The sequence below is a fragment of the Pristis pectinata genome, chromosome 8 (assembly GCF_009764475.1).
Source record: "Pristis pectinata isolate sPriPec2 chromosome 8, sPriPec2.1.pri, whole genome shotgun sequence".
Lineage (NCBI taxonomy): Eukaryota > Metazoa > Chordata > Chondrichthyes > Rhinopristiformes > Pristidae > Pristis > Pristis pectinata.
Genome location: NC_067412.1, coordinates 93,314,353 through 93,342,329, shown reverse-complemented (window position 1 = coordinate 93,342,329; position 27,977 = coordinate 93,314,353). Strand labels below are relative to the sequence as shown.

The following is a 27,977-nucleotide window of genomic DNA, read 5'->3' as shown; positions in this document are numbered from 1 at the left end:
GGGGTCACAGTCGGTGGAGTGGCCCCAGGTGGAGAGCAATGGGTAGCTTACAGGCATTCCCTGTTGGAAGATTGCACAGTGCATCTGGTCAGACTTCCAACTGGCACGGTAGTGTAGTGGTTAGTGTAACGCTATTACAGCGCCAGCGACCCGGGTTCAATTCCGGCCACTGTCTGTAAGGATTTTGTATGTTCTCCCTGTGTGACTGCATGGGTTTCCTCCGGGTGCTCCGGTTTCCTCCCACATTCCAAAGATGTATGGGTTAGGAAGTTGTGGGCATGCTATGTTGGTGCCGGAAGCGTGGCAACACTTGCGGGCTGCACCCAGAACACTCTACGCAAAAGATGCATTTCACCGTGTGTTTCGATGTACATGTGACAAATAAAGATCTTATCATAGACAGGGAGCATTGCTTAATTCTTAGTCCTAGCCAATTGACACCTAACTCACTGCGAATAGCTGCTCTCTCAACTAACTCAAAGGCATTTCAGTTTCTGGGTTCTTGCCATGCACAAATTTTGCCTTCCTTGTTTTCCACATTGCAACAATGACTACAGTTCAGCAGAGCTTCATCCGGTGCTATATAAATGCAAATCTTTCATTAGATTGGGCCTCCCTCTGTAAGGAGGGAGAGTGCATTCTAGAAAGAGCAATTCCTGGCTGTGTGGTTTCCCCAACGGCTTGGTTCAGATACACTTCAGAACAGTGAGGCCATTGCACTTGTACCCAATACTGATCGACTTCCGGAGATATTTGCATCTTTGTCCCTTTCCATTCCCTGTTCAAGTTCAAGTTTTTCTGTTGGATGTGATGTGTTTCAGAGATCTGCCTCAATCCACGGGACCCTCACACTGAAATCCAGATTGTGCCAACGAAGCAAGTCAAAGCAGAGTGGAGGTTGCCCAACATCAAGTATAATTTCATCACGAGGTACTCTTCCAGAATGAGGTTGTGTTTGAGCCAGCACATCGTGGTCAGATATGTATATGCGTGCGTGTGTGTGTGGATAGCTGTGACAATAGAGCATAGAACAATACAACACAGAACAGGCCCTTCAGCCCACCATGTCTGAACCAACCATGATGCCAACCAAAACTAAGCCCATCTGTCTGCACGTGGTCCATATCCCTCGATTCCCTGCATCGTTCATGAATCTGTCTAAAAGCCTCTTAACTGTTGCTGTTGTATCTGCTTATACCACCTCCCCGGCAGCACGTTCTGGGCACCTATCACTCTTTGTGTAAAAACTTGCCTTGCAAGTCTCCTTTAGACTTTCTTCCTCTCACCTTAAACTCCATTTACACCTCGCATAAATTTTATATACTATCAGTTTGTTCCACGGCCTCCAGCTCTCCAAAGAAAAAAATCCAAGTTTGTTCAACGTAGCTTATCTCTAATCCAAGCAACGTCCTGGTGACACAAGAGGCTGGTATCTGAACCAACACACAAAACGCTGGAGGAACTCAGCAGGTCCGGCAAATGGACAAATGGAGTCCAGAGGAAGGGTCTCAACCCGAATCGTCGACTGTCCATTTCTCTCCATAGGTGCTGCCTGACCTGCCAGGTTCTTCCAGCATTTTGTGTGGAGGGCAGGCACGGTAGCGTAGCAGTTAGCGTAACGCTATCACAGCGCCAGCGACCCGGGTTCAATTCCGGCCTCTGTCTGTAAGGAGTTTGTACGTTCTCCCCGTGTCTGTGTGAGTTTCTTCCGGGTGTTCTGGTTTCCTCCCACATTCCAAAGACATACAGGTTAGGAAGTTGTGGGCGTGCTATGTTGGCACCAGAAGCGTGGCGACGCTTGCGGGCTGCCCCCAGAACAGTCTACGCAAAAGATGCATTTCACTGTGTGTTTTGATGTACATGTGACTGATAAAGATCTTATCTTAACATGCTGGTAAACCTCTTCTGAACTCTCTCTAAAGCCTCTACGTCCTTCCTATTGTCACAAACCAGCAACAAAAGAAACACACTGAGCATGATTCAGTGTTAAAAACTATTTTATTAATCACTACTTATGATAATACGTAAAATAAAAGTTTAAAAAAAAATGTTAGTATGTTAGAATTCAAGAATGTTAAACCTCGAACGTTAACCCCAAAACTAAACTCTTCGTGTGTGTGTGTGACAAAGTCCAAAACTCCCAGTTCCTGAATGGTTCTTAAAGTTCAGTTCCGCAAGCCATAAGGTGAAACATGAGCAAGGGCTTCTTCAACAACCACCGTTGTCTGAAGATAAGATGTAGATGTAGAAAAACATAGAGAGAGTACATACGAAATCCCAAATGTTCCACGATGGAACCCAAACGACACTTCAGTGTTTACTCGGTAGTGACTTCCTCACCCCGAAAAGCATCCGAACCGTGGTCGTCCACACACAAATACCTGTTTCCTTCTACAGGTCAGCAACAAAGTGAACTCCACCGGATTACTTCCAACTTCCATACATGGATTTCAGTGGCAAACACAGTTATTGTTTCTCATCCATCGATAGAGAAAACAAGCAGGCTGGTGTCTCTCTCCCTTCTCTCTCTCTCTTTCTTCTTCTGACTTCTTCAACAACGTCATTACGTCCTTTATCTTCTATTGACGTAAGCACGCCCCACACACACATACACACACACTCTCTATCTTAAAGGGACTTTCACTGAGTCCGTAACACCTCCCACCTAAAAAAAAAATTTTCCCAAGAAAATTTTAACCGCGCATAGTTAGTAATGTTAATAATTATCATGCTACACAACTACAGACTATCAGATTAGTACAGATACATGTTTCCCATTTAACATCGGGAAAGACAATCAGCAATCACATTATCTTTGCCTTTAATGTGAGTTATCATGAGATCAAACTCTTGCAAAATTAAACTCCAGTTTAACAGCCTTCTGTTCTTGTTTTTGACTCGGCTCAGAAACACCAATGGGTTATGATCTGTATACACAGTCAATGGTTTCTGAGCGGTGCAAACATATACACTGAAATGTTGCAAGGCTAAAACAAGCGACAGTAATTCTTTCTCTATGGTGGAATAATTCTTTTGATGCTCATTAAATTTCTTTGAAAAGTAAGCTACAGGATGGTCAATATCATCAAGGTCACCCTTCTGCAACAACACAGCTCCTGCAGCTTCATCACTGGCATCTACTGCTAATGAAAATGGCTTTTCAAAGTCAGGTGTTCTGAGCACAGGATGGTAGCATAAAATGGCTTTCAGCTTCTTAAATGCTTCTTGACAAGAATCTGTCCAAACAAACTTTACTCCCTTCTTCTGAAGATTAGTTAGGGGAAGAGCAATATCAGCAAAATTTTTACAAAATTTTCGGTAATATCCAACCATTCCCAAAAATCTTCTAACAGTCCTCGTACCTGTGGGAATAGGGAACTCAGATATTGCTTGAACTTTTGCCTGAACAGGAGCTTGCTTGCCTTGACCTACAACATAACCAAGATACGTCACAGTGGCATGGCCAAATTCACTTTTAGCCAAGTTAACTAAGGTTAGCCTTGGAAAGTCTTTCAAACAACCTTTCTAACGCAGAGATGTGATCCTCCCATGTATCATTCCCAGTCACTAAGTCGTCAATGTAGGCATCTGTATGTTTTAACCCATGAATCACTGAATTAATCATTCTTTGAAATGTTGCCGGAGCATTTTTCATTCCAAATGGCAAAACATTGTATTCATACAATCCAGAAGGGGTTACAAAGGCTGAAATCTCCCTTCCTCTATCTGTTAATGGAACACACCAGTACCCTTTTAATAGGTCAATCTTTGTAAGAAATTTTGCCTTTCCCACTCTGTCTATGCAATCATCCACTCTAGGAATAGGGTAAGCATCTGACTTTGTTACAGCATTCACTTTCCTGTAATCTGTGCAAAATCTAACAGTTCCATCAGGTTTAGGTACAATAACACAGGGCGAACTCCAATTTGAAGTAGAATGTCTAATAATATCATTTTCCAACATGTACTTTATTTCCTGATCAACAAGTTTACTTTTTTCCACATTCATTCGATATGGGTGTTGTTTGATTGGTTTTGCATCCCCAACATCAACATCATGGGTAATTATCGATGTTCTGTTTGGAACATCTGGGAACAGATTTTTAAATTTTAAAATTAATTCTCTCATCTGTTGTTTTTGTGAAACTTGTAAATGGTCCAACTTCGTTTCAAGGTTCTCCAGGATATTTTGGTTTTTTAGTTTCGATGGAACAATATTTGGTCTAAATTGGCCTTCCTCAACATCAACATCAGGCATTCTAGAAACAACCTTTACACCATCCACCAAGGCCACAACTGAATCCCTCTCATAATAAGGTTTTAGCATGTTTACATGACAGAGTTGTGTTTTCTTGCGTCTATCTGGTGTTTTGATTATATATGTTAGATCAGTCACTCGAGATTCAATAACATAGGGTCCAGAAAAACGAGCTTGCAAGGGATTATTTTGGCTAGGGAAAAATACCAACACCTTTTGCCCCACTGCGAATGTCCTAGGCCGAGCACGTCTATCAAAATATGTCTTCATTCTTATCTGGCTTGTTTTCAAATTCTCTCTCGCTAGCTGGCAGACTCTCTCCAACCGAGTTTTAAATTTTTGGACATAGTCCAACAGACTCAAGTGAACTTCCTCATTAACCCATTGCTCTCTTAACAACTCCAAAGGTCCTCTCACCCTATGTCCAAACACAAGCTCAAACGGACTAAATCCGATTGACTCCTGGATCGATTCTCTAACGGCAAACAAAAGTAAATGGATACCTTCGTCCCAATCCTTTGTGTTTTCAAAGCAATAAGTCTTCAGCATATTTTTGAGAGTAGAATGAAATCTCTCCAGAGCTCCTTGAGATTCTGGGTGATATGCAGATGATACAATCTGCTTTGCTCCCAGCTCATAGACTATTTGTTGAAAAATTTTTGACATAAAATTACTACCTTGATCAGATTGGATTTCTTTTGGCAAACCAAACAAGGTAAAAAATTTTACAAGAGCCTTTGACACCGTCTTGGCCTTAATATTTCTAAGGGGTATTGCCTCTGGAAATCTAGAAGTGGCACACATGATGGTTAACAAATACTGATTTCCAGTCTTAGACTTTGGTAAGGGGCCAACACAGTCCACAATCACCTTCGAAAAGGGTTCACCAAAAGCAGGAATTGGTTTCAAAGGAGCCACAGGGGGTTTTTGATTTGGTTTACCTACCATCTGACATGTGTGGCAGGTTCGACAAAACATCACCACATCTTTTCTCAAACCAGGCCAATAGAATTGTTTCAAGATCTTCCCTACAGTTTTATTCACACCAAAATGACCACCCAAAGGCATACTATGGGCCAGGTTTAAAATCTCATCCCTATAAACTTTTGGAACAACAACCTGATGAATAACTTCCCATTCCTCATTAACAGGAACATGAGGAGGTCTCCATTTCCTCATTAACACTCCATTTTTGACATAGTATCCAGTTGGCACTTTTTCAATCTCCTCACATGAGAGAGCTTTTTCTTTCAATTCTGTCAACTCAGGGTCCTTTGTCTGTTCCACCATAAAATCCTTCCTCGACAAAGACAAATCTTTAAATTCAGGCTCACTGTAAGGATGTTGATCCTCCAGTGAAGACAGAAAAGTCTCAGATAAGGCATCAAAATTTTCTTCCTGTTTAGGACTGTCACAAGGAACCACATCAGACTGCACCGGACTGTCTGTCTTGGCTAATTCTCTAGCTCTAGCTCGAGTCACCGCACATGATGGGTAAACATCTGAATCATCCTCAGACTCATCAATCCTTGGTTTGGTTGTTAACCGTACCACAGGATCACTTTCTCCATTTGCAAGGTCATTTCCCAATAACAAAGAAACTCCTTCCACTGGCAAACTAGGTCTTATCCCTATCTCGACTGGTCCTTCTACGAACTTTGACTTTAAAATCACCCTGTGAAAAGGGACAGACATGGTCTCACCTGTAACACCTCGTACTAGATTTACTTCACCAGTGTCACTTTCTTCACCAAAATTTAAAACACTGTCCAGCAAGAGAGATTGACTAGCCCCAGTATCTCTAAGAATTTTCACTGGCACCTGGGGTGACTCATCATTCAGTGAAACAAAACCCTCTGATACATACGAACGGAATTCCTTTCTCACCTCCTCCAACTTTTCCACTTTTCCCTCTTGCAAGGACTGATCTTTAACAGCATCTCCTGAACCTTCTTGATTTTTAATTGCCTGAAAGCAAGCATTGGGCCCAGCTTCCTTCTTTTTCTTCAAAAGGGCACAATTAGATATCACGTGGCCAGGTTTCCTACAGTAATAACAAGTACGCTCAACAGGTTTCTCCAGCCCTGGCTTCTTTTCATCTTTTCCTTTTTGATTACCTCCCAATTTAATCTCTGGTTTACCTGGATTGTCTTTGTAACTCTTTTGAAAGGTTTTAGGTTGTCCCCATTTGGATTTATGGGTTAAAGCATAATCATCTGCCAACCTAGCAGTTTCTTGTAAAGTTTCCACTGCCTTTTCATTTAAATATGTTGTTAATTCAGCTGGAACACATCTTTTAAAGTCTTCCACTAGTATCAATTCTGTCAATTTATCGTAATCCCCATCTACATTTTTAGCCAGGCACCATCGTTCAAAACATATTCTCTTTCCATTGGCAAATTCCATATAAGTCTGATCTGCAGATTTCCTCAAGTCTCTGAATTTTTGTCTATAAGCCTCAGGGACCAATTCATAGGCCTTCAATATAGCTTGTTTTACCTTGGTATAATCAGCTGCATCCTCAACAGACAAAGCAGAATAAGCTTTTTGAGCTTTACCTTTAATCACACTCTGTACCATAAGAGCCCATCCTTTCCTTGGCCAGTTTGAACTCACAGCAACCTTTTCAAAATGTTGGAAATACTGATCAACCTGATCTTCTTCAAACGGAGGGACTAATCGAACCTCCCTGCTGGCTGAAAAACCATCATCAGAATCAGATTCCGAACTCCTACGCTTCATTTGTAACTCATGCTGCCTCTTTTTCTCCTCGTTATCCAGCTCCATCTGCTTCATTGCTAGATCAGCCTCTATCTTCATCTGAGTTATCTTTTGTTCGGCCTCTAATCTCTTTTGTTCGGCATCTAATTTCTCTCGCTCGGCCTCTATCTTTAACTGGGTTTGCTCTCGTTCAGCCTCTATCTTTGCCAGCTGCACCTGTGCCTCAGAAATTGCTATTTCACTGCCAGGAAACTGTTTTAACACTTCCTTCTCAAACACCTTCTTTTCCACATAATGGCCAGCTATCAGTCTCTGAACATCTGCCTTTCTCATAGACTGCTTTACTTCTGTAAGGTTTAGCCTTGTAGCAATCTTTATCAAATCATCCTTTTTCGCCACCTCCAATCCCTTTTGGGTTGGTGACTCCAAAAATGCCTTAATATCCATTGCTGCTGGTTTCCACACACACAAGCCAATTAAAAAGAATTTATCAGACCTCCCTCAAAAATCTTTGGATTGAATCTCGAACAAATCTCGTCAATCTGGGGTACAATCCCAGACGACACTCGTTAACCTTGGGAACTATCCCGGACGAGCCCCCAATTTTGTCATGAACCAGCAACAAAAGAAACACACTGAGCATGATTCAGTGTTAAAAACTATTTTATTAATCACTACTTATGATAATACGTAAAATAAAAGTTTAAAAAAAAATGTTAGTATGTTAGAATTCAAGAATGTTAAACCTCGAACGTTAACCCCAAAACTAAACTCTTCGTGTGTGTGTGTGTGTGACAAAGTCCAAAACTCCCAGTTCCTGAATGGTTCTTAAAGTTCAGTTCCGCAAGCCATAAGGTGAAACATGAGCAAGGGCTTCTTCAACAACCACCGTTGTCTGAAGATAAGATGTAGATGTAGAAAAACATAGAGAGAGTACATACGAAATCCCAAATGTTCCATGATGGAACCCAAACGACACTTCAGTGTTTACTCGGTAGTGACTTCCTCACCCCGAAAAGCATCCGAACCGTGGTCGTCCACACACAAATACCTGTTTCCTTCTACAGGTCAGCAACAAAGTGAACTCCACCGGATTACTTCCAACTTCCATACATGGATTTCAGTGGCAAACACAGTTATTGTTTCTCATCCATCGATAGAGAAAACAAGCAGGCTGGTGTCTCTCTCCCTTCTCTCTCTCTCTTTCTTCTTCTTCTGGCTTCTTCAACAACGTCATTACGTCCTTTATCTTCTATTGACGTAAGCACGCCCCACACACACATACACACACACTCTCTATCTTAAAGGGACTTTCACTGAGTCCGTAACACTATAGTGTGGCCACCAGAACCACACACAAAATGCAGCCTAACCAAATTTTTATAAAGTTGCAACGTGACTTCCCAATTTTTGTACTCAATGCCTCAACCAATGAAGGCAAGCATGCCGTATGTCCTATCCACTTGTGTTGCTTCTTTGAGGGAGGTATAGACTCGCACAAGATCTCTCTGTACATTAACGCTCTTAAGGGTCTTGCCATTTATTGAATAATTTCCTCTTGGAATTGGCCTCCCAAAATGCATCAACCCCAAACTTGTCTGGATTAAACTCCATCTGCCATTTCTCCACCCAAATTTCCAACTAATCTATGTCTTGATAACCTTGCTCGCTTTCTGCAAGTCCATCAGTTTTCATGTCATCTGCGAACTTACTGATCAGACAACCTACATTTTCACCATTAGTATATGTCACAAACAACAGAGGTCTTTGCAACGCACTACTGGTCTCAGATATCCAGTCAGAGAAACACCTCTCTGCCTTCAGTCTTCTGTGACCAAGTCAATTTTGGATCCAGTTTACCAACTCATTGTGCACCTGACGTGAATTATTCTTCTGGAATCATGAGGGACCTTGTCAAATGCTGTACTAAAGTCCACGTAGACAACATCCACTGCCTTGCCCTCATCAACCATCTTGATCACTTCCTCTAAAAGCTCGGTCAGCTTTGTGAGACATGACTTCCCCATTACAAAGCCATGCTGACTATCCCTAATAAGTCCATGCTTTTCCAAATGCGAGAAAATCCTGTCCCTAAAAATCTCCAGTAATTTCCCCACCACCGATGTAAGGCTCACCAGCCTACGAATGACACCGACTTTCTAGTTTCTTTTCCTGTTGCTGGGAACAGCACAGGAGAAACATTTATCCCCAGAGCAGAAATCTTTCCATTCTGGAGCTCATGAGTTAGTTGGTGCGCCTTGCATTTGACAATGCCGGCTGGACCATCATTTATTGTTCATTGCCAATTACCTCTGACCTCTGTAGCCTGCTAGGTCATTTCAGAGGATGGTTAAGAGTCAAATATAATGGTGGGTCTGGAGTTGTAGCAGACTAGAACCATATGGAGGACCATAAGTCCCAGACAACCATATTATTGTGAGCAATTCTGGTTGCCCCATTACAGGAAGGATGTGGAGGCTTTGGAAAGGGTGTGGAAAGAGAGATATGGATCATGTACAGGCAAAAGAGGATTAGTTTAATTCGGCATCATATTTGGAGAGATCTCGTAGGCCGAAGGACCTGTTCCTGTGCTGTACTGTTCTATGTTCATATCCTTAAAGTGACACTCCAGGCTGGTTTTCCTCCTTCCACCTGTGAATCTGCGTTGGTGTTATCTGTGTTCTCTCCTGCCTGAGATCTTCCTCACACACCTTGATTTACAGATAGTGGAGAAGCTTCCTAAAAAAGCAGTGTGGTTACTAACAGTAACTGGTCAGAAAATCAATGCGACAGTCGCAAACAGTGTGAATTCCCTCAGCATTTAAATAAACCACTTCTCCATGTTTAGTCTCGCTCCATTTTCAGACTGTTCTGGAGGGATATTTCACCTGAGTTTGTCCCCCTAGAGTGGAACTGGATAACATGCCAGATGCTTACACGTGCGACATTATTGGCGTGGTGACCTTCGTGGGAAGATGTCAAAGAGGAAGAAAGGAAGGTAATCTTTCCAGGTGTGGCTGTAGGGGGAAGTTACCAGTTGCACTTTAGCTTTTGTTCTCTGTCAATCAAATGGTATGTCTAACCCTGTTGTTACCCGTTTGTCCCAATGCAGAGGGCAGTGAGGATTTCTTCCTGTACCGTTGGGTACATGCTGTAGATGGCAGCACCCAGCAGCCTTTTATCCTTGAACTTTTTGCAACTTCGCAGCCTGAAACTTTTGAACAAATTCACCCGAGTAAGTAACATTTCACCTTTCAGTAATTAAACCCTTCAGTTAACCTGGAGTCCCGGCCTGCCTTTATGTTGTGCTGTTATTAATAACCAGTTTCACTTGTAACACTAGCTTAGTGTAGCAGTTAGCGTAACACTATCACAGAACCAGCGACCCAGGTTCAATTCCAGCTGCTGTCTGTAAGGAGTTTGTACGTTCTCCCCGTGTCTGCGTGGGTTTCCTCCGGGTGCTCCGGTTTCCTCCCACGTTCCAAAGACGTACGGGTTAGGAAGTTGTGGGCACGCTATGTTGGCGCCGGAAGCTTGGCGAGACTTGCGGGCTGCCCCCAGAACACACTACACAAAAGATGCATTTCAGTGTGTTTTGATGTACATGTGACTAATAACGATTTCTTATCTTGTATCTAAATATTACATATAACAGTTGCTTTATGCAGTACCTTTACAGCTTCTCGTGCATGTGTTTGTGTGCGTGTGTGTGTATGCGTGTGTGTGTGTGCGTGTGTGTGTGTGCGTACATTTGTGGATCTCTCAGTACTGCACAGGGGAGAATTAGACTTGTATGTCCTAAAAAATTTGTCCAACTATCCAATGAATCTGAAAACTCTATACCCTACTGTGCTTTGAAAGTACTACTAGGTTTAAAAATTAAGATGGAATGAAAATGTTTTGTTTTGTTTTAACCCTGTGCAATGACAGAAGGAAAGCGAATAGCACACAGACCAATTTGACCAGTCAGCTTCTGTTATGGGGTTGAGCACGTGAGTAGCCTAGCCCGCCTAATGTAGCCCCTTCGTTGAGGACTCCAACCTGAAGTGTTGACTCATTTCTGTCTTCACAGATGCTGCCTGACCTGCTGAGTATTTCCAGCATTTTCTGTTTTTTCTTTTAGATTTTCAACATCTGTGGTTATTTTTGATTTTCACCATAAACCGACTGGTCAGGTGAAATAACGGGGAAGCAGTCTCTGGACTCCACACCGCACGTGAACCTTGTTCCAGGATACCTAACTGCAATGAATTAAAAAATGTGCCATTAGCATGCACTTCTCTACCAAGTCTTCCATTATAAATTCACATGTACACATTTATAATTATCACTATGGGCATCACAGTGGCACAGCTGGCAGATCTGCTGCCCCACAGCACCAGAGACCTGGGTTCAATCCTGACCTCGGGTGCTGTCTGTATGGAGTTTGCACATTTTCCCTGTGACTATGTTGGTATCCTCTGGATTGTGGGTTGGTAGATTAATTAGCCATTGTGAATTGCCCCAAGTGTGGGTAAGTGGTAGAATCTGGGGGGAAGTTGAAGAGAATGTGGAGATAATTAAAAAAAAAATTGGAATACTGTGGGACTATTCAAATGTGTGTTTGATTATCCGCACAGGCTCGTTAGGCCGAAAGCCCTGTTTCCATGCTCTATGGCTCCATGACTACCCAATGAGGCATCTCTTGTTCTACCACGAGTTGTTGCTGCATGATTCGCTATGTTCACACCACAACTGCTCAAAATCCATTTCTTGAAAGTCTCTGGCAGCTCGGCCAATTGGTATTGTGTCGGCCTGTGGCCCCTTCTTCTGAGCAGCCTCGCACCTGCTCACTCAACGCACTTTGTGGCAGCACTCCCTCCGCACTCCGTTCCGGATGAAGACACAAGTGTACCTTCCAAAGAGGGATTGAGTCATATGTCTGCCTCTTGGCCAGGCATTGATCTCTGCTGCTTTCATCCACAGCCAGCACACAGTGGGTCCTCCCTGTGCCCAGTCCTGTGGGCAGCTAACAGATGTGTTGCAACGCCCAAAACGCTGGAGGAAGTCAGCAGGTCAGGCAGCGTCTGTGGAGGGAAGTGGACAGTCGATGCTTCTGGTCTTGACCCTTCATCTGGACTGATCCAGATCAAGGGTCTCGACCTGAAATGTCGACTGTCCATTTCCCTCCACAGATGCTGCCTGACCTGCTGACTTTCTCCAGCGTTTTGGGCGTTGCTCCAGATTCCAGCATCTGAAGTCTCTTGTGTCTTCAGTTAACAAATGTATTTTTACCATTGATAAGATACCTTCATTAGTCACACGTACATCGAAACACACAGTGAAATGCATCTTTTGCGTAGAGTGTTCTGGGGGCAGCCCGCAAGTGTCGCCACGCTTCCGGCGCCAACATAGCATGCCCACAACTTCCTAACCCGTACATCTTCTGGAATGTGGGAGGAAACCAGAGCACCCAGAGGAAACCCACGCAGACACGGGGAGAACGTGCAAACTCCTTGCAGACAGCGGCCGGAATTGAACCCCGGTCGCTGGCGCTGTAATAGTGTTATGCTAACGGCTACACTACCTTGGCACTATTCCCAAGAGACACTCCCAATGTCCAGGCCAATATCTTTCCTTAGTCAGCATCACAAAATGAATCATTAGTCATGTGGTTATTTTTGGGGCAGTAGGACTGTGTGCAATCAGGCACCTTGTTGCCTGCAATCCCTCAGTATTCAGTAAAGATCTCCATTGGCTGGGAACCGATCTGGAATGTCCCAGGATGGTGAAAGCTGCTGTGGAAAGACAAGTAAACTGATGCCTGAATGCTTTCTTCCCTCAGTGACGTACCTGGTGTGCACACAGATGAGAGTGGTTCGAGAATTCAGCGTTCCCTACCTCACAACTTCCAATGAAAGCCAGATATCCATCTCAGGTGGGTTGTTACGGAATTAATCATACAGCGCAGAAACAGGCTCTTTGGCCCATATCCCTCTAAACCTTTCCTATCCATTCATCTGTCTAAAGTCCTTTTAAACATTGTAATTGTACCCTCCTCTACCACTGCCTCTGGCAGCTTGTTCCATATAACCACCACCCACTGTGTGGAAAAACTTGCCGCTCAGATCCCCTTTAAATTTTTCCCTCCCATCTTAAACCTCGACATTTCAGGTTGAGACCTTTCATCTGGAAGAAGATGTCCAGTCCAGATGAAGAGTCTCGACCTAAAACATCAACTGTCCATTTCCCTCCGTAGATGCTGCCTGACCCACGGAGTTCCTCCAGCTTTTTGTGCGTTGCTGCAGATCCCAGCATCTGCAGTCTCTTGTTTCTCAGTGTTGGTTTTAACCTGTAACTCAGCTGCCTGTATGATTCTGCACAGTCCATTGCATTTTAATAGTGCTTTGTACTTTCCTTCGCATCGCATTCTTATTTTGTGTTTATGTCACGGATAAGTAAGAGATAAATGGTGAATGATGAACAGAAGTCTGTAATTCAGTCTGAGGATTCAAATATCAAACAATTCATTTCAGCTTCCCTTCTGTTGGTCTGTGTTGTCACTTGAAACCTGGTGGACTAAATTATAGACTAATTACTCCCTACCAGAACCCTTTATATTTCTGCTTTCTAACTTCACAGTTCGTAGCTTTAAACCACAAAATAAACACCTGTATAAACAAATTAGTCTGTCTTTGCTTAGATTTTCTTTGTGTATAGCAGGGCTTGAATTTTTGGGTATAAAATAAAGTGCTGGAGGAATGAAATGTGTCAAGCAGCATCTATGAAGGCAAAGAAATGGTTGAACATTTCTGGTCAGACCTTGCATCAGGACTCTCTTGAATATTTGTTTTTATTTAAGGGATTTCTTTTGAATTTTGTTGGTGTATATGGTACTTTAGGTAAAAGTAATTTAAGAATCTTGACTCAAGAATTGCATCAACTTCAGGTCACTAGAAAGCAGTGTTATTCAGATTTGGAGATAATAATTACAGACTTAAGAGTCATAGGTAACTGCAGCACAGAAACAGGCCCTTCAGCCCACCTAGTCCATGCCGACCTGATCTTCTGCCTAGTCCCACCTACCTGCATCCGGACCATATACCCCCCAAACCCGTCTCATCCATGCACCGATCCAAACTTCTCTTAAATGTTACAATTGAACCCACATCTACCACTTCCACTGGCAGTTCATTCCACGCTCGCACCACTCTCTGAGTGAAGAAATTTCCCCTCAGATTCCCCTTAAATATTTCACCTTTCACCCTAAACCTATGACCTCTAGTTCTAGTCTCACCCAACCTTAGGGGAGAAGGCCTGCATGCATTCACCCTATCTAAACCCCTCATAATTTTGTATACCTCTAAAAGATCTCCATTCATTCTCCTGCACTCCAGGAAATAAAGTCGTAACCTATTCAACCTTTCCCAAGAACTCATGTCCTCAAGTCCCGGCAACATCCTTGTAAATTTTCTCTGCATTCTTTCAAGCTTATTGATACCTTTCCTGTAGGTAGGTGACCAGAACCGCACACAATACTCTACATTCAGCCTCACCGACGTCTTGTACAACTTCAGCATAACATCCCAACTCCTGTACTCAGTGCCCTGATTTATGAAGGCCAACATGCCAAAAGCTCTGTTTTGGACCTTATCTTGTTCAGGTTTTACCTCAATTATTTCTACCCCTCGTTGGTTTCTTTATAATCAGCAACATCTTTTGGCCCATTCAAAGTCAAAGTTGAGTTTATTGTCATACGCACAAGTCCATGTATGCGCAGGTACAATGAAAAACTTACTTGCAGCAGCATCATGGGCACATAGTATTAGATAAGCAGCATTCACAAGAAAAACATAAATTTAACTTAAATTATACACAACTTTAACAAGAAAGAACACAATTAGAAGAAAGAAAACAAAGTCCATTTTAGTGCAAAGTGGGCACAGTGTTGCTAAACTGTAGTGATTAGGATTTTGCCGGTTGTTTCAAGAACCAAAAGTTTGAAGGGAAGTAGCTGTTCTTGAACCTGGTGGTGTGGGACTTCAGGCTTCTGTACCTCCTGCCAGATGGTAGCGATGAGAAATGGCACGGCCCGGATGGTGGGGATCTTTGATGATGGATGTTGCCTTCTTGAGGCAGCGCCTGCTGTAGATACTACCAATGGTGGGGAGGGATGTGCCCGTGATGTATTGGACAGAGCGCCATCCATGCCTTCCTCATTGTCATCAAGCCACAGACAAATGGGATCAGTTGTTGGTCTGTACGAGCAGTTTGAAAACTACATGTGGCATTCTTGAAGCACTTGAATTAAAGTGTGGGCACTGCAGGGTTGACAAGAGGCACCGTTTTATCAGTGAAGTAAAATCAACCTCCCTCCCCAGGAAAACCTTCTGGGGGTGTTCCCTGGTTTTTGATGGTTAAGACCTAAAAATTCAAACCTGCTGATAAATTGTCATAAATAGATCCATCCATTGTAGCTCAAACATAGAATCTTACGGCACAAGAGACCATTTGACATATCATGCCCATTCTGGCTCCCTGATGGAGGTTGCCTTTTGATCCTCTACCCCTCTGCTCTGCCCCCTGGTCTTGCTAATGTTTTCTTTTCAACTATACGTCCAATCCCCTTTTAAATCTGAGTTCCTTCTACTTATGGGCAGGACCTTCTGGTTCACAACAACTCATTGCATTTAGATAGAGGAATAAGTTCTCAACTCCTTATCTCACTGCTCTGAAATTGGAGCTGCCATGTTACCAACACTCGGCCATTCAATAAGACAATAGCTGGTGTGACCTTGGCCTCCGTTCCACCTTCCTGCCTGTTCCTCTTAACCCGTGACTTCCCAACAACTCAAATATCCTCCCCCCAGTTGGAACAATCTCTCCCGATCTAGGCAGCAACACCTCCAGCACGATTATTCTCAACACTGGTGCCCCACAAGGCTGCATCCTCAGCCCCCTACTCCCTATACACTCATGACTGCATGGCCAGATTCTGCTCGAACTCTATCTGCAGGTTTGCAGATGATACCACCATAGTGGGCCATATCTCAAATAACGCTGAGTCGGAGTACAGGAAGGAGATAGCTAGTAACATGGTGTCATGACAGCAATCTTTCTCTGAATGTCAACAAAACAAAAGAGCTGGTCATTGACTGCAGGAAGGGAGGCGGTGCACACACTCTTGTCTACAGCAATGGTGCTGAGGTTGAGAGGGTTGAGAGATTCAAGTTCCTAGGAGTGAACATCACCAGTAGCCTATCCTGGTCCAACCATGTAGACACCACGGACAAGAAAGCTCACCAGTGCCTCTACTTCCTCAGGAAGTTAAAGAAATTTGGCATGTCCCCGTCGACCCTTACCAATCTTTATCAATGCACCATAGAAAGCATCCTATTTGGATACATCATGGCTTGGTTTGGCAACTGCTCTGCTTGTGACTGCAAGAAACTGCAGAGAGTTGTGGACATAGCTCAGCACATCACAGAAACCAGCCTCACCTCCATGGACTCGTCTACACTTCTCGCTGCCTCACTAAGGCAGCCAACATAATCAAAGACCACACCCACCCTGGACATTTCCTCTTCTCCTCTCTCCCATTGGGCAGAAGATACAAAAGCCTGAAATAACGTACACCATGCTCAAGGACAGCTTCTATCCTGCTGTTACAAGACTATTGAACAGTTCCCTAGTACGATAAGATGGACTCTTGACATCACAATCTACCTTGTTATGAGCTTGCACTTTATTGTCTGCCTGCACTGCACTTCCTCTGTAGCTTTTACACTTTATTCTGCATTCTGTTATTGCTTTACCCTGCACTACCTCAATGCACTGTATAATGAATTGGTCTGTATGAACGGTATGCAAGACAAGTTTTTCACTGTATCTCAGTACATGTGACAATAATAAACCAATACCAATTCCAGTCAAAATCTTCCATAACTTTTGACGTGTCTGAGTAAATCTCCTCCCATCTTCTCTGCTCCACAGGGGCACTGCCCCAGGTACTTAACTGGAATCCTTCATCCTAGGAACCTCCTTGCACTCCCATCGTGGCAAGGATTGGTGGAGTTGGGGAATGGTGAATCTAGCAGGGAGAAGAGTCATCAGGCTGTGGGGAAATATTGGGGAAGAGAAGCTGCTTCCGAAACAAAATGCTACTGGTGATGTAGGTCTGACGTATAAAAAAGAAAGTGTTCAGCAGCTGTGTGACCTTTCATTAGAAGCATTGAATAGTTAGTACGATGGTTCCATCCCTTTGATTGTTGGACGGATCACAAATGGCGGAGAGTCAGCTTACCGGAGCGAGGTAGGACATGTGGTTGAGTGGTGCCTCAACAACAACCTCTCGCTCAACGTCAGTAAAACTAAACTGATTGTTGACTTCAGGAAGGGGAAGGAGGGTGAACATGCTCCAGTCTACATTGGGAAATCGGCAGTGGAGAGGGTCAGCAGCTTTAAATTCCTGGGCGTTAACATATCAGATGACCAGTCTTGGGCCCAGCACATAGTTGCAATCACAAGGAAGGCATGCCAGTGTCTTTACTTTCTTGGAATGTTAAGTAGGTTCGGTTTGTCACCGAACACTCCAACAAACTTCTACAGATGTACTGTTGAAAGTATCCTGACTGGTTGCACCATGGTCTGGAACGGCAATTGAAATGCACAGGAATGTAAGAAGCTGCAGAGAGTAGTGGACTCAACCCAATACATCACGGGCACATCCCTCCCCACCATCAAAAGTATCTACGTGAGGCGCTGCCTTACGAAGGCAACATCTATCATCAAAGATCCCCACCGTCGGGCAGGAGGTACAGAATCCTGAATCCCACACCACAAGGTTCAGGAACAGCTACTTCCCTTCAACCATTCGGTTCTTGAACCAACCTGCACAACCCTAATCACTACCTCAGTATAGCAACACTATGATCACTTTGCACCACAATGGACCTTTTGTTTTGTTTTAATTGTGTTCTTCCTTGTATAATTTTGTATAATTTATATTTTTCTTGTGAATGTGGTGTCTCTAATGCTCGGTGCTTGTGATGCTGCTGCAAGTAAGTTTTTCATTGCACTCCTGCATACATGTACTTGTGCATATGACAATAAACTAAACTTTGACAATGACTTTGTCTCTAAAGGGTAACGTTCTGTTCATGAGCTAAGATTATTGCTGAGTGTTATCCAGAGCTGCAAACGTACTTGTGTCCAAACCCATTGTGTTGACGACCCTCTCTTGATGTTAATTGACAGGCCACCACAAAGGACAGCCGTACACTCAGGACCCAAAGGTGCAGGGCTTCATTCAGTGGGTGAAAGGGCAGCGCGAGAAGGATCTGCTGAAGAGGTCTGTCGTTGGTGGATATTACTCTTTCCCTCCAGCCCCAAACCTGTTCCAGGATTACTGTAAAAATCTGAACGGTGAGAATCGGAAGCAGATTTATTATCACTGACTCAGGTGACATGAAAGTTGTTGTTTTGCGGCAGCAGTACAGTGCAAAGACAGAAAATTACTATAAATTACAAAGATAAATAGTGCAAAAGAAAAAGGGATAACGAGGTAGTGTTCATGGGTTCATGGATCGTTCAGATGAGGGAGGAGAATCCTCCCCGATGGTGGTAACGAGAAGAGGGCATGTCCCAGATGGTGAGAGTCCTTAGTGATGGATGCCGCCTTCTTGAGGCACTGCCTTGATGCACCTTTGAGCTGCACTCCAGAATCTGCCCTCTTGTTACGTTGAATTACATTGGTGAAATAGAAACACAGGATAAAGCAGAGAGTCAGTAACAGACCGACTTTGACATCTGCTCATTTCCTTCCTTCCAACATTCCGCCCATACCTTCCAGTGAACTCCTTAAGCCAAAACCTGTGTGGCCCCTCAGATGCACATAATAGATCCCACAGCGCTGACAGTCTCTTGAAGAGCAGTCGAATTCCTCCATGATTGAATGGCGGAGCAAACTCGATGGGCCGAATGGCCTAATTTTGCTCCTATATCTTATGGTCTACTGGGCCGTGAATATACTAAGCCCTCGTTATCTGTGAGGGATCGGGGCAGGGTCTTCCCGCAAAGCACGGGTACCACTGCCAGTGCAATGACATAGAGTAGGCAACCCCTTCATGGACTTAATGACTCCTGTGTCAAAACAAGCTGAGACAAACACAGTAGATCCCGTCCACAAACCTACTCACATTCCAGAACCCAATCCCAGCCACGTACTCCGGACCCTGACTCCAGCTGCACACCCAACAACAATCCTGAGCACAGATGTTCCCAACACCAACCTGATACCCATTCCCAGCCACACACCCAGCCCGTGTTCTTGATCCTAGCTCCAGCTGCATGCCCAAATCCTGCTTCAGACTCCGCCAACGGTCACAGACTCATTGCCTCGTTCAAGCAGCCAACATAATCAAAGATCCCGCCCAACCCGGACATTCTCTCTTCTCTCCCCTCCCATCGGGCAGAAGGTACAAAAGTCTGAAAGCACGTACCACCAGGCTCAAGCACAGCTTCTATCCCACTGTTGTAAGACAATTGAACAGTTCCCTAGTACGATAAGATGGACTTTTGATCTCACAATCTACCTCGTCATGGCCTTGCACCTTATTGTCTGCCTGCACTGCATTTTCTCTGTAACTGTAACACTTTACTCTGCATTCTGTTATTGTTTTACCTTGTACTACCTCAATGTACTGATGTGATGAAATGTTCTGTATGGATGGCATGCAAAACACTGTACCTCGGTACATGTGATGATAATAAACCAATATCAATATGGACCACCCTCTGGGTTAAAAAGTTGTCCCTCAGCTTCCTATTAAGTCTCTCCCCTCTCACCTTAAACCTACGTTCTCTAGTTCTTGACTAGTTCCGTGACTAAGGACCCTCACCATCTGGGACAGGCCCTCTTCTCATTACTACCATCAGGGAGGTGGTAATTCATTCAATATTGTAACATGTACCGAGGTACAGTGAAAAACTTGTCTTGCATACCGTTCATACAGATCAATTCATTACACAGTGCATTGAGGTAATACAAGGTAAAGCAATAACAGAATGCAGAATCAAGTGTTACAGTTACAGAGAAATTGTCTGCCTGCACTGTACTAAGGTGCAAGTTCATAACCAGGTAGATTGGGAGGTCAGGAGTCCATCTTATCATACCAGGGAACTGTTCAATAGTCTCATAACAGTGGGATAGAAGTTTCTCTGAGCCTGGTGGTACATGCTTTCAGACTTTTGTATCTTCTCCCAGGGTGGGTGGGGTCTTTGATTATGTTGGCTGCTTTACCAAGGCAGTGAGAAGTATAGACAGAGTTCATGGAGGGGAGACTGGTTTCCGTGATGCATTGAGCTGTGTCCACAATTCTGCGGTTCCTTGCGGTCTGTCTCTGCGGCAGGCTCTGAAGTAGCACACTGCATTCACCATCACTCCAATGTACAACATAGATAGGGTGGATAAGCAATATCTTTTTCCCATTATTGAGCAATCCAATACCAGAGGGCATGTATTTAAGGTGAGAGGGGGTAGGTTCAGAAGAGACGTGAGGGGTAAGTTTTTTTACTCAGAGTAGTGGATGCCTGGAATGCGTTGGCTGATAGGGTGGTGGAGGCAAATTCATTGGGGGCTTTTAAGAAGGGCTTGGATGGGCACATGAATGAGAGGAAAATGGAGGGATAGGGGCATTCTGTAGATTGAAGGGATCAGCTATGTCGGCACAACATTGTGGGCCGAAGGGCCTGTTCTGTGCTGTACTGTTCTATGTTCTACAACCAACCTCACATGTATTTATAGATAGCAAGAAATTGGTGTATTTACCGCCCAGCTGCAGGTACTAAAATGACGTTACCTTATTGGTGAGTTGTGTATGGAAGGTTACTTTGCACCAGGTTGTGAATGGCACTGTAGAAACACTTGGCTCTTTCTTTCTCCAGGAGTATGAACTCAGCAGTTGGGTGGAGGTGGGGAGGTTATACCACCCACCTTCACCTCGCTACCAGAGCACGAGGACATGCAGGGTATAACAAGCAAACTCTGTCCACTGGGGTTGGCTCACGGTCAACCCTTGACAGACTGAAGACTCCCATCAGATTCAGGGTCCATCACTCCAAGTATCTACAAGTTGCTGAGGGTGTGCTCTATTACTTTGCTCACTCCTACCATGTCCACAGAAAAACAAGATAAGGTTTCTTTGTTAGTCACGTGTACATTGAAACACACAGTGAAATTCATCTTTTGCGAAGAATGTTCTGGGGCAGCCCGCAAATGTCGCCACGCTTCCGGCGCCGACATAGCATGCCCACAACTTCCTAACCCGTACGTCTTTAGAATGTGGGAGAAAACCAGAGCACCCGGAGGAAACCCACGCAGACTCAGGGAGAACGTGCAGCAGCGGGAATTGAACCCGGGTCGCTGGCATCATAATAGCGTTACACTAACCTCTACACTACCGTATACACTGTCACACAAACTTTATAATGGGATCGTGGGGACGGGCAGCTCATGGAGTCATACAGCATGGGAATAGGCCCTTCAGCCCATTAAGTGTGTGCTGACCGGTTCCACAGTCCTACTCTGGAATCATAGAATCGTACAGTACAGAAACATGCCCATTTGGCCCAGCTCGTCCATGCCGACTATAATGCTTATCGACACTAATCCCATTTGCCTGCATTAGACCCGTATCCCTCTTCTTTCCTATCCATGTACCTGTCCAAACATCTTTTAAATGTTGCAATTGTAGCTGCCTCCACCACCTCCTCTGGCAGCTTGTACCAGATGTTAACCACATCTGTGTGAAAAACGTCCCCTTCAGATCGCCTTTAAATTTCTGCCCTCTTACCTTGAACATGTGCCCTCATGGTCCAGGGGAAAAGGAGTCTGACTGTCTCTTCTGTCTATGCCCCTCATAATTTTATCAACCTCTGTAAGGTCATACCACCATCTCCTACATTCCAGTGAGAATAAACCCATTATCCAAGCTCTCCTTATGTACTTCAATCGCCGCATGGTCCTCCGGTCCCCCTCCTCCTCTGCCCGCCCCGAGTCAGAGTTTCCTGCCGCCGCATGGTCCTACAGCCCCTCCTCCCCCACCCGCCCGGACACCCCTCGCTCTACACCACCACTCTCTGCTCCTCCCACCCCCTTCCTCTCCGGGGCCTCCCTCTCTCCAGGCTTCGCCTTCTGTTGCCTCTGCTCTTGAGTCCTGAAGAAGGGTCCTGACCCGAAACATTGACCGCCTGCTTTTCTCCACGGATGCTGCCTGGCCTGCTGAGTTCCTCCAGCATCATCGTGTTTTTCATCTCAATTCCAGCATCTGCAGCCCTTTGTTTCTCTGCTCTAATTCCATTTTCCCTTCTCCCCACATTTCCATCAACTCCCCGCAGTTTCTACCACTCACCTACACACTTGGGCCAACTTACAGTGGCCAATGAACCTAGCAACCTGCACGTCTTTGGGATGTGGGAGGAAACCAGAGCACCCGGGGGGGGAAACCCATGCTGTCACAGGAGGGACGTGCAAACTCCACACAGACAGTACCCAGGGTGAGGATTGAACCCAGGTCGCTGGAGCTGTGAGGCAGTGCCTCGACCAGCAGTGTCACTGTGACACTCTGCTTGGTAAGGCTGCTGAATGTCTGTTGTCATGGGGAGAGAGGCTGTAATTGGATTCTGCAACAGCTGAATGTTGAAGCGTGATTTAGCACAGATAATATATTGCTTGTTTATTTTGCTGGGATGATGGTTTGCTTACAGACTGCATGTGGTTTAGTCTCACATCTGTAATGATTTTTAATTCCCCAGCTGAGGCTGTCTTGACCTCCACAAGTGACCTGATGAAGGTGATTGCAAGTCTGCATTACAGAGAGCACCGACGGATTACGCTTCAGGCGATCATTGCTGCCGTCCAATTCATTGGACCCACAGAGTCAGCAGAGGGACGCGGAACTGACCACGTGCAGGTACACGCAGTTAATGGATCGGCTCCTGGTGTGGGTCTGGCTCAGCACTGCTCCCTCTGTGTCTGTAGCTGAGAGAAAGACTTGCATTTATTTAGCATCCTTCATGTCCTAAAAGGACAGCCCAGAGCACTTCCTAACCAACAAGGTACTTTTGAAGTGCAGCCATACATATACTGCAATTACCCAAGGTCTTGGTGAGACCACACCTGAATAATGTGAAAGAAAGGATATATTCATCATCAGAGGTAGTTCAGCAAAGGTTCACCAGACTGAGTGCTGGGTTGGTGGGACTGTTGTTTGAGGAGAAATTAAGTCAACCAGATTTGTATTCACTGAAGCTTAGTAGAAAGAGATGGGGTATTGTGTTCAGTTCTGGTCGCCTCATTATAGAAAGGATGTGGAAGCTTTAGAGAGGGTGCAGAGGAGATTTACCAGGATGTTGCCTGGATTGGAGAGCATGTCTTATGAGGATAGGTTGAGCGAGCTAGGGCTTTTCTCTTTGGAGAGGAGGAGGATGAGAGGTGACGATAGGGGTGCACAAGATGATAAGAGGCATTGATCGAGTGGACAGTCAGGACTTTTTCCCAGTGCGACAATGGCTAACACGAGGGGACATAATTTTAAGGTGATTGGAGGAAGGAGTAAGGGGGATGTCAGGGGTAAGTTTTTTTACACAGAGAGTGGTGGGTGCATGGAACGCACTGTCTGCAGAGGTTGTGGGGGCAGATGCATTGGGACATTTAAGAGACTCTTAGATAGACACATGAATGATAGAAAAATGGAGGGCTATTTGGGAGGGAAGGGTTAGATAGACCTTAGAGCAGAATAAAATGTCGGCACAACATTGTGGGCCGAAGGGCCTGTACTGTGCTGTAGTGTTCTATGTTCTATGGGTTTAATTTAAACTCAGAAAGTAGTGAGTCTGTGGATTTCACCAACACCGAGCGCTGTAGAGAACATTTTGCTGAATATTTCTAATGGGATAGGTAGATTTCTGGAAGTAAAAATGCATCAAGAGGTATGCGGAGAACATGTGAATATGATACTGAGATAGGTGATCAATCTAGGGCTGAATGGCCCACTCCCGCTCCTATTTTCTATGTAGGAAGCATGGTTGCCAAGTTTCACAGTAAGCTCCCTCACACAGCAACATAATAATAACCAAGTTATTTTTTAGCATGTAGAGCAAGAGATCAGTACTGGCCAACAATGGTGCCAGAGGATCAAGGCAGAAGGAGCCTCGTTCTAACGCCTTGTGTATCAGAGTGACGTACAACAGTGCAGCACTCCCTCGGTACTACCTGAGAGTTTTGGTTTCTGGATAGCCACATCCTGAAAATCCACAAACTGTCTCTTTCTTGGGCAGTTTGAGAATGTTTTCATGGTCTCAACAGGAGTGGTCTTGCGACCACTTTGGTTCCACCTGTACTGCTCATACACGGTATTGGATCACACCTGTAATATATTGCAGTCACCTGCAGAGGATACTCTTCCCATGCACATTGCTCTGACTTCCTGCGACACACTTGTCAGCACTCATAAAGGAAATGTCATTGTGCACGATGGTTTACACGACGATGCTGGAGGAACTCAGCAGGCCAGACAGCATCCGTGGAGAAAAGCAGGCGGTCAACATTTTGGGTCAGGACCCTTCTTCAGGACTGAAGATAGAAAAAGGGGAAGCCCAATATATAGGAGGGAAAGGCAGAGCAGTGATTGGTGGACAAAAGAGGGGAGGCGGGGTGGGCACAGGGTGATGATAGGTAGACGCAGGTAAGAGAGAGTGATGGGCAGGTGTGGGGGAGGTGGGAGAGCAGATCAAGTGAGGGATGGGTCAAAGGTAAGGAGGAAAAAAGGGGGTAGAGAAAAAGAGAGAGGCCAGGAGAGAGAAGAAAAGAAGAGGCATAGTTGGGTGTGGGGGGGTGGTGGGGGATCACTTAAAGTGGGAGAATTCAATGTTCATGCCGTTAGGCTGCAAGGTTCCAAGAAGGAAAATGAGGTGCTGTTCCTCCAGTTTGCACCTGGAATTCTCCTGGCAGTGGAGGAGGCCAAGGACTGACATATCTGTGATGGAGTGGGAGGGGGAGTTCAAATGACTGGCAACAGGGAGATGCAGATCGTGGTTATGGACAGAGCGCAGGTGTTCTGCAAAACGGTCATCTAGTCTGCGTTTGATCTCGCCAATGTAGAGGAGGCCACACTTGGAGCCCCGAATGCAGTGGATGATATTAAGGGAGCTGCAGGTGAATCTCTGACTCACCTGAAAGGACTGTTTGGGTCCCTGGATGGAGGTGATGAAGGTGGTGTGGGGGCAGGTGTTGCACTTATGGCAGGGGCAGTGGAAAGTTCCGGGGGTGGGGGGGCAGGAGTGAACTAGGGAGTCGTGGAGATAGAGATCCCTGCAAAAGGCAGAAAGGGGTGGGGAGGGGAAGATGTGCTTGGTGGTGGGGTCCTGTTGGAGATGGCGGAAGTGGCAGAGACTGATGTGTTGGATACGTAGGCTGGTGGGTTGAAATGTGAGGACAAGGGGGAACCTATCCCTGTTGCGTCTGGGAGGGGTGGGAGTGAGAGCAGAGGTGCAGGAAGTGACATAGATGTGGGTGCGAGCTCTATCGACCACAGTCGGGGGGGAAGCCACGGTTAATAAAGAAGTTGGACAGATATCCTGGAGTGGAAAGCCTCCTCTTGGGAGCAGATGAGGCGGATCTATGTGAACTATCCAGTAACCATAACGTAACAGTGACATGAATTCCATTTCGAACCAGCATTCCATTGTTGCATGCTTAATAACCAACAGATCAAAGCAATGCAGTCCTGCCACATCTCATTCTGAATGGTGGTGGACAATTCCAGAAGGCTTCAGGAGCAATCTCACCTGCCACCCTGGTGGGACCAAGGACGTGAGTGCTAAAGACAAGCCCAGAGCATTCACAGCCATGTTCAGCCATGTGTTTGATCCACATTGGCTTCCTCATGACAACATCCCAATGGTAGCACTGAAGACCTGTGCTCCAGAGCTAGCTGTGCCTCTGGCCATGCTGGTCCTGTACTATAGCTCACTGCCATCTACCTGATCGTGTTATAACTGTCCTATACTCAAATCAGGACAAATCCAATCCGGCTAATTTGTAATTGGTTTATTATTGTCACGTAACGAGGTACAGTGAAAACCTTTGTTTTGCATGCCATCCATACAGATCATTTCACAACATCATTACATCGAGATAATACAAGGAATAAACAATAATAAAGTGCAGAATAAACAGTTACAGTTATGGAGAAAGTGCAGTGCAGGCAGACAATAAGGTGCAAGGGCCATGAGGTAGATTGTGAGGTACAGGGGGACCATTCAGTAGTCTTATAACAGCAGGATAGAAGCTGTCCTTGAGCCTGGTGCTACGTGCTTTCAGGCTTCTGTATCTTCTGCCCGATGGGAGGGGAGAGAAGAGAGGATGTTCGGGTTGGGTGGGATCTTTGATTATGTTGGCTGCTTTACCAAGGTAGTGAGAAGTGGAGACAGAGTCCATGGAGGGGAGGCTGGTTTCATGATGTGCTGAGCTCTGTCCACAACTCTCTGCAGTTTCTTGCGGTCACAGGCAGAGCAGTTGCTATACCAAACCGTGATGCATCCAGATAGGATGCTTGCTATGGTACATCCATAAAAATTAGTGAAGGTTGACAGGGACATGCGAAATTTCCTTAGTCTATTCTTGAACACCAATGAAGTTATGGAATGTGTCACCAGGAGCTGTCAGGTGGGATTTCCTCACCAATAACTTGCTCACTGATATCCAGTATGGTTTCTCTCAGACCACTCAGCTCAGTCCTCATCAAACCTTGGTCCTTGAAACAAGGAACTGAACAATGGCATTACCAAGGACTGGGGACCACTGTTGACCAGAAACTCAACTGGACCAGTCCCATTAACACTGTGGCTGCAAGAGCAGGTCAGAGGCTGTATATCCCGTGCTGAGTGATTCACCTGCTGGCACCCTAAGGTCTTTTCACCACCTACAAGACAAACCAGCCTCCCCTCCTTGGATTCTGTCTTTACCTCTCACTGTCTTGGTGAAGCAGCCAGCATAATCAAAGACCCCACCCACACAGGTCATTCTCTCTTCTCTCCTCTTCCATCAGGTAGAAGATACAGGAGCCTGAGGGCACGTACCACCAGGCTCAAGGACAGCTTCTACCCCACTGTGATAAGACTATTGAACGGTTCCCTTATACGATGAGATGGACTCCGACCTCTCAATCTACCTTGTTGTGACCTTGCACCTTATTGCCTACCTGCATTGCACTTCTCTGCAGCTGTAACACTCTGTACTGTTATTGTTTTTACCTATACTACCTCAATGCACTGTGTACTAACTCAATGTAACTGCACTGTGTAATGAATTGACCTGTACGATCGGTATGCAAGACAAGTTTTTCACTGTACCTTGGTACAAGTGACAATAATAAACCAATACCAATACATAGTGGAATACCGTTCACATGCCGAGGTTCGTGCAGCTGCAACACTCTAGAATCTTGACACATCAAGGACAAAGCAACTACCTGATTGCCACCCCATCCCTTCATCCGTTCATTCCCTCCACCACAGGCTCACAGTGTCTGCAATGTGTACGATCTAAAAATTGGGCAACCGTTAACTTGCCTAGGTAACTCCAGCAGCACCTCTCAAACCCACAATCTATACCACCTAAAAAAGGGCAAGGGCTTCAGGTGCATGACATCAGCAGCACCCATGTTTCCCTTCAAGTCGTGCACCATCCTATCTTGGAAATATATTGCTGGGGTTTAGTGTAGCGGTTAGCGTAGTGCTATTACAGCGCCAGTGACCCGGGTTCAATTCTGGCCATTGTCTGCAAGGAGTTTGTACGTTCTCCCCGTGTCTGCGTGGGTTTCCTCTGGGTGCTCCGGTTTCCTCCCACATTCTAAAGACGTACAGGTTAGGACGCTGTGGGCATGCTATGTTGGCTGCCGCAGTACACTCTACGCAAAAGATGCATTTCACTGTGTGTTTCAATGTACATGTGACTAAT

At 45.1% G+C, this 27,977-nt stretch overlaps 1 protein-coding gene across 7 annotated transcripts in view; it reads left to right on the top strand.

Annotated features, from left to right (window-relative positions):
- Positions 1–27,977, top strand: part of radx (RPA1 related single stranded DNA binding protein) — a 77,323-nt gene that overhangs the window by 15,038 nt on the left and 34,308 nt on the right. For all 7 annotated transcript variants that reach the window (XM_052020811.1, XM_052020808.1, XM_052020810.1 and 4 more), the window contains exons 5-10: positions 822–930; positions 9,886–9,977; positions 10,092–10,214; positions 12,804–12,896; positions 18,215–18,382; positions 22,772–22,929. In XM_052020811.1, coding sequence (XP_051876771.1) covers positions 822–930; positions 9,886–9,977; positions 10,092–10,214; positions 12,804–12,896; positions 18,215–18,382; positions 22,772–22,929 — 743 coding nt within the window. The remainder of the gene's footprint in view (positions 1–821; positions 931–9,885; positions 9,978–10,091; positions 10,215–12,803; positions 12,897–18,214; positions 18,383–22,771; positions 22,930–27,977) is intronic.